This window comes from Patiria miniata, unplaced genomic scaffold, assembly GCF_015706575.1.
Source record: "Patiria miniata isolate m_02_andy unplaced genomic scaffold, ASM1570657v1 HiC_scaffold_29, whole genome shotgun sequence".
NCBI lineage: Eukaryota > Metazoa > Echinodermata > Asteroidea > Valvatida > Asterinidae > Patiria > Patiria miniata.
Genome location: NW_024037068.1, coordinates 16,752,637 through 16,760,401, shown reverse-complemented (window position 1 = coordinate 16,760,401; position 7,765 = coordinate 16,752,637). Strand labels below are relative to the sequence as shown.

At 41.1% G+C, this 7,765-nt stretch overlaps 1 protein-coding gene across 1 annotated transcript; it reads left to right on the top strand.

Moving 5' to 3' along the window:
• Nucleotides 1–206: 206 nt before the first annotated feature.
• On the top strand, nt 207–4,670 carry LOC119735219. The gene is made up of 2 exons (XM_038208926.1): nt 207–329; nt 3,971–4,670. Exons 1-2 carry the CDS (start codon nt 207–209, stop codon nt 4,607–4,609), a joined length of 762 nt encoding a protein of 253 aa, XP_038064854.1. The 3' UTR covers nt 4,610–4,670.
• The last annotated feature ends 3,095 nt before the right edge of the window (nt 4,671–7,765 follow it).

Here is a 7,765-nt window from a genome sequence, read left to right as displayed (position 1 = left end):
AAAAAAAAAAAAGAGGCGCGAAGACAAAGTGGTGTAAATTTAATGAGTTGGGGGGGGGGGGGGCAAAATGTCCCTGCCCCCTCTAAAACTGATAAATCGAAAATGTGTTGAAAAATACAAGCATTTTTGGTCAAAATTTTGTTTGCCCCCCTCTAGAAAAAATCCTGGCGACGCCCATGTGCCAAAGTCATGATAAGTTATCCATAATGTCACCTGTACTTCCTTCACAAGATTTTGAGCAGCGGCATCATCCCTTCCCAGCGCAATGTTTGCAGGGCGGGGTACGAGCGAACAAACGTCGGTACTATGCTAGACTTGGTGCCAAGTCGGTAATCGTTTTGCGTACGGTACCGGCATAGACATAAGACCGGTTGCTGGCTCCACGCGTGCCCTATACCGCTGCAATGCGCGTAGATTGGTTCCCAGACCAAATGATGCTGACTACTGATGTTGAATTACCGACTTGGCGAATACGTTTTCAATTTTGTACACAACACATGGGAGCATTTTGAATCGCTAGCAAATTCTATGCGAGCACTCTGATTGGTTCAGATTCCAGAGCGTATTCTAGGCCGCCACGGAAGATCGTTCTCATTACTTCAAGGGTTGTACTCTGTGATGTGTAACATTGCAAAATTCATTATAGGACATACACGACTTCGAAATAAATCAAGTATATCACAATAATACATTTTATTTTTAGACACCATTGGCGAAGCTGAGGGAAGTGGTCTTTAAAACGTCGCCAGATCTTCAAACATGTCCCTGATGTAATAAGGAGAACTCCCCATGTAACGGAATGAATGAGTCCTCATTTGCGTAGCGGTGAGCGATTGGATCTCACCGCAAAAATGCACTGCATTATTGCGCTGCTTGTGTAACCTGGAAAAATGACGCACTATGGGGAACTCGCACTAAAGCCACTACAACTGAACTAAACTCAGGATCTGTGAAGAGAAAAGTCGCGAGGAGACTGAATTAATAAGGACAAGGGACACAAATTCTAGATTTCGAACCAAAAAAACAAAACAAAAAGAATTTATTTACAAGAACTTTCAAAATGACCAGATAATTATAAAACCAAGACCACGAAAATCAAGTAAGAGCAAAGACTAACCCCTAAAACCAACAACTTAAAGAAACATAAAGAAACTTAAAACCAACTTAAAAACCTAAAAAAAAACAAAGACTCAAACCAAGTTAAAAACCAAAAGTATTTAACCAACACAGTGTTGTATAAAGTGGACCTTAAAGACACTTCTGGCAGAAATCTGTTAACAAGATAAGAGAGTAAAGAACATAATAAGAAACAAGTAAACAATGCAAACAACCCAGGTTACACTAGGTCTAAAGTAATATAAACAATGCCATGTGGACCTGCTATACAGTCTTGCCAAGAACACCAAAATCTCTTGTGAATATTTAATGAGCAAGATAAACAGTGGTCCTTGTCTTCTGAATGCCAGGTGAGACTAACCACCAAGGGGGTAATTCAACATTCCTGAACAGTAATTAAATTTGCACAGGTCCAAAGCAGATAAGAATAACTAAATGGAACAGGTGGCTAAATACAAAATAAAGGAAATGCAGGTCTACAGTAAACGAGCAGCTTTGACAGGTCTAACTAATGAATAAACATGGCAAACTAATCAGTAAAAAGTCTGTGGGAAAACCACTCCTCTTGGCACAATAAAACAATTAAGTAATGAAGAAAACACCATCCAAAACTGAAATCAGATGTCAAAAGAAAAAGTATCAAATCAACAATTAACCTAATAATCAAAAGGCAATGCAATATGCATCTATCCAAGTCATTCCTCGGAAATTAAGTCAATGAAATAAATCAAACTTCTGTCAACACAGTTTTCCTCAAAGATAACAGAACTCTAACATGTCTAACGATCCTGATCAATCAAATCAAACAATATAAGCTAACTTTCTTCAAGTAATTTCTAAATAAACCCAATCTAAAAACTTCAAGTGATAATTCCTGCAACTTACAAGGCTGTTCAGGAATTCTATAAAACTTGATTGTCAAAACTCTGAACAATACCAAAACAGATCAAAACTTCTAAAAAACTTAATAATACACTTAATGAGAAAATACAAAAAAAACATATATCAGAACTCACCAATAATTACTCGAGCAGATAAAAGCTCACACAGGGCAAGTCGCACCCAAGAAAATCAAGGGGACTGAATTAAAAGAGAGATAATAAAATGCACGCTCCTCTCTCTACTGCCGCTGGTCTGCTACTGATCATGAGGGGTCTGTGGTCTTACAGGGTGGCAGGAGCACACGGGGCTTATCAAATGGGCTATTGTTCTAAGGGGTCATGTTACTGGGGAAGAGGGAAAAGTTAATCAGGGGTACACACTTCTATGAATGGGTAGGGGACATCTAATAAAAAGGGGTGATTTATTCAGGGGGCCTACTCCTATCCTAAAACACTACAAAAAATACAGTAAAAACTACAAGTAAAACTTGGCCCTGTCACACTTGCATATATGAATAACGGTGCGGGAACATAATCGTCATGTCGTACGATATGTCGCAACCCGGCCGATTACGTACTAGTTTTATACCAGCCGCGCCGATGGAGTTCGACTGCAGTTCACTTGTCATCAAGTCTACGCGCGATTTGATACTCTTAATTTTCCTGAGGGCGCCCTGTGCAAGGACTGAGTCTTTATGGCTATTCTATTCAATTTGGCGATGGACGTCTTTTCCATACCTGCAAAAACCGTTACGCAGTTTGTGTGCTACACGTTCCACCTGCAGCCAGACAAACTGAAGGAGCTAGGTTGCTGTCGGGAGTACGACCCTTTAATCACTGCTGGTAGGCAGCGTAATTTTCGCTTAAAATTAAACTTTCAACTATTTGAGTGCACCCCCCCCCCCCCAATGCGTTCACTACAAAAGGGATAAAGACAGTAATAAGTAAAAAATGTGCATAGCCAAACTTGGAAATGTGAGGTTTTCATGCAATTATTCCATGAATGGATACAGTACTATTGTAATAATCCCGGTAAATGTAATATTCCGCCAATCGACATACTTGATTGACTACTCTACTAACTGTTACTGTGTACTGTCATGACCCGGCCCTGACCCGCGTTACATTCAGGCTGTACACTCACAACCGGTGTATATATATTTTCTCACTGTACATGATTTGTTATACATGTACTGGTATTGCTGTAGTTGTGTGGTGTGTATTGCAGTGTTGAATAAATAATGCTCTCCAGTGCCGAGCCAATTAAGAAATCGAGAATAAACCAGGTTATCACAGTTCATTACAAATTGGCGACGAGGACAGTTAATTACCATGGCTGCCGTGAATGGTAAAATCGAGGAATTTCGCGAAGGAAAAGAGGAATGGTTGCAGTACGTCTAAAGATTGGGACATTATTTTGTCGCCAACGATGTCACGACTGCAGCAAAGAAACAAGCCGTGCTTCTCACTGTGATTGGGCCCGACGCCTACAAGTTGCTTCGCAATCTCGTGGCCCCCCGCTAAACCTGGAGACAAATCCTATGAGGAACTGGTCAAATGTATGACTCAACACCACAACCCAGTACCGTCGGAAATCGTCCAACGATTCAAGTTCAACAGCAGATATCGTGAAGAGGGTGAGTCTGTAGCCCAATATGTCGCTGCTTTGCGTTCCCTCGCAGAATTTTGTAACTATGGAGGCACACTGGACGATATGTTGCGGGGTCGATTAGTTTGCGGTGTCCGAAATGACCGCATTCAACCTAGCCTGCTTGCTGAAAAAAACTCTGACACTTGAGAAAGCATTGGCAACGGCTCTGAGCATGGAGAGAGCGGCCATTGAAAGATGTGAAAGATTTGCAGGCCACGCAAACCCATAGTGACCGAACATTGAACAAAATGTCGCAAAGCCAAACATCAGTTGCACGAAAACCTATACATTCAGTGCAAGGAAGAAGCAACAGCATGTGTAGAAACCCTGTTATCGCTGTGGTAAAGGCAACCACCATTCCGACAAGTGCAGATTCAAGAACAATACTTGTTTCAACTGCCAGAAACGAGGACATATCGCGAGTGTCTGTATCAGTGGTAAAGGTGGAAAAACACCACATGTCAAGCAAATGAGTTCCGCTGTGGACAGTAATTTCACTGAAAGCGATGAGAATGCGTCTGATGTTGACATGATCACACCCGTGTACTCGCTCTTCGGATGTTCCACTGACCGCCAGGGCATGAAGGCAATCAAAGTCACCATGTCCGTTGACAACAACGACCTCGTCATGAAGGTTGACACCGGAGCAGCGCTTTCGCTTGTATCAGAACAGACATTTAAGTCACGGTGGCCAAACGCGAACCTGCAGAAGACAAAACTCAAACTCCGCACCTACATCGGGGAACAAGTTTCAGTTCTCGGAAACTTCAATGTGGAAGTTGACTACAACGCAAGGATGTTCAACCTTCCGCTACTCGTTGTTAAAGGCGATGGACCAAACCTTCTTGGACGAAACTGGCTTCAAACTGGCAGCAAATCAACATTCTGCACGCGACTACTAGTGTTGAGGAAGTACTCAAAACTCATTCTGCAGTATTTAAGGATGAGTTGGGTACCTTGAAGGGAACATCCGCCAAGATCTATTCGACAAGGACGTCAGACCACGATTCTGCAAAGCACGCGGGTCGCGTAGTACCGTACGCAATGCGAACATTGTGGACAATGAACTTCACCGTCTGCAAGCTGCAGGCATCATCGAACCGGTTGAGTTCTCCGAGTGGGCAGCGCACATAGTTCCAGTCCTCAAGTCAGACAAGTCTTCCGTGAGAATCTGCGGGGAATATAAGCTAACGGCGGAAATGCTGATGGGTCGACGCTTACGCTCCCACCTTGATCAGCTTCGCCCTGATGTAGCTCAGCGTGTCATCAAACAACAGGAAAAACAGAAACATCATCACGACAAGCACGCCAAGACACGTGTGTTTGAGATTGGTTACACAGTAGTTCGCAACTTCACTAAGACTGGCTACTTTTGGCTACCAGGCACCATTACAGGCTATGCTGGTCCAGTCTCCTTCAAAATCCGCTTAGTTCACAATGGTTGCGAGATCAAACGACATGTTGATCATCTTCGTCAACAAGAGAGCGTACCACATGAACCACATCACGAGTCACACAATCTGGCCGCCGACATTGACTTCGGCTCTGCTATCGCCGTCCCACTTCCAGAACAACCTGCCGTGGAAAATGTCATCCCTCCAGCAACCAACGATCAGCCAGAACCACGAGCATCGGCCGAACCTGAACTGCAACCTGTTCCACCAGCTGACAGGAAATATCCAGATCGCATCAGGAATGCACCTGATCGCTATGGATTTACAAACACTTCATCTGCATGTTCGCATAGGTTAAGTACAGCTACACACATCTGAGGCAGAATAATCCTCAGTGCAGTTTGTTGCAAGTCAGGGTAGCCCACCCCTGTACTTGAAAGTTTAGCATGTTTGTTATTTGTTGTAAGTTGAATTTTTTTTTAAAAACATATAATAGTTTTCGATTCGACCTGGATATAGTGATTTCTAAAACTATCAGTTGTGCTAAGAATTTTAAAATTGATCCATAACTTGCTTTGCATAAGTTAAATATTTAATGGACAGGTTTCATTGTAGGGAGGAGGAGTGTAATATTCCGCCAATCGACATACTTGTTTGGCTAGTCTACTAACTCTTATTGTGTACTGTCATGACCCCTGACCCGCGTTACATTCAGACTGTACACTCGCACGCGGTGTATACATTTTCTCACTGTACATGATTTGTTTGGGTCCTTGCTCTATGGTTATACTGGCATTGCTGTAGTTGTGTGGTGTGTATTGCAGTATTGAATAAATAGTGCTGTCCAGTGCCGAGCCAAGAAATCGAGAATAAACCAGCTGATCACAGTTCATTACAACTAAAAAACAACTAATGATAGATTGCAGAGATATAATTAGAATATTGAACAAAGTCACCCATTAGAAGAAAAAAAAATGCATCAAGCATGCGCATGGAACCTGATTTCACCCACTGACTTGTCACTGGCTATAATATTCAATAACGGCGGCGCTAGTCGGAAGTTGACAGCTTTGACATAATATTGCAGCTGGGAATACTATAGGCATGGCAGATATAGCAGCCGCCTAAGGTTTATCAGTATTTTCTCCGTAAGTGTGTGAGTGTATTTCTGACACTTGAAATTATGATTACTAATAAAATTCAAAAGCACTAAATTGTGGCGATCTCCAGACGAGTGTTACCTTTAACCATTTTACAAAAAAAAAAAAAAAACATAACATACCCCGTCTCCAGTGGGCACATGACGTTGTTTCAACGTTGAATGATGGTTGAAATGACGCCACGACGTCGAAATACCGTAAAACAACGTTATTTCAACGTCACTTTTGCGATGTTGATTTTATGTTACAGTTTTACGATGTTTTAACGTCGGATAAATGTTGAAATTGCGTCGCGATATTATCAACCTAAATTCAATGTCTATCCAACGTCGGTTTTGTAACGTTGTTCCAACGTCCATATTTCGACATTAATCCAACGTTGTTGTTGGTTGAAATTGCGTCGCTAAATTATCAACCTAAATTCAATGTCTAACCAACGTCGATTTTGTAATGTTGTTCCAACGTCCATATTTCGACATTAATCCAACGTTAAATGTTGGTTGAAATTGCGTCGCGATATTATCAACCAAAACTCAGTGTCTATCCAACGTCGGTTTGGTAACGTTGTTCCAACGTACATATTTCGACATCAATCTAACGTTGGATAAATGTTAAAATTGCGTCGCGATATTAACAACCTAAAATTAACGTCTCTCTGACGTCGGTTTGGTAACGTTGTTCCAACGTACAGATTTCGACATTAATCTGACGTCGAATAAAAGTTTAAATTGCGTCACGATATTAACAACCGAAATTCCATGTCTATTCAACGTCGGTTTGGTAACGTTGTTCCAACGTACAGATTTCAACATTAATCTGAAGTTGAATATACGTTTAAATTGCGTCACAATATTAACAATGTTAAATTCTTAAGTCAATAACACTTGAAGAGATGTAGCTCTGATTGCAGTCATCGCATTTAACAAAAGTGGTAATAAAATCCATTTATACTTGTGCGCACAACAGACACAATGGCCAGTTCATTCAAAACGTTAACAAAACGCAAAAATGAAAACAGATTTGTGGCTATATCTTAATTGAGTGTTGGCGGAAGTTTCGTCACAGTGCATTGTATAATAACTTGTGTTTGTTTACACTCTTCCGTTATCTTTTTTCCTGATGGGTCTTTGCTTTTGTCTCTGAGCGTTGTTTTTTTTTCCCATCCAACAGGTGCATGACCAAGTGATTGAAGACAGTTCAACAATGATGGGCAGAGTGGAACTGAAAGAAAGCAGATGAGGAGACGGACCTTTTCAGTTTCGCAGGTTATTTAATTTTCTTCGCCAGATTTAATTTATTTTGACCAATTATTGATCTTGGTTAAAATCTCATTGTGTGGGTACTTGGTTGTATGGTTGATAATTGCTGAAGTGTCAGGAAATACAAGTGGTAGTTTTTATAAGTGCAAGTTTAATAAAAGGAATCATTCTGTTGATTTTTTGTACACAATGTCAGCACATAAAATGATGACCAAACGTGTTGTCGCTTTGTTGAAACTAATATGGTTTATGTATGTATTTCTCTCTGTTTGTGTTTGTAACATTTTCGTTTTTGAGGGTGATT

Bases quoted from the DNA above. Each gene is read 5' to 3' on its own strand.
- LOC119735219 (XM_038208926.1), top strand. From the start codon at position 207: ATGTCACCTGTACTTCCTTCACAAGATTTTGAGCAGCGGCATCATCCC. The intron at 330-3,970 runs GTAATCGTTTTG...CAGCATGTGTAG, and splicing joins CTAGACTTGGTGCCAAGTCG to AAACCCTGTTATCGCTGTGG.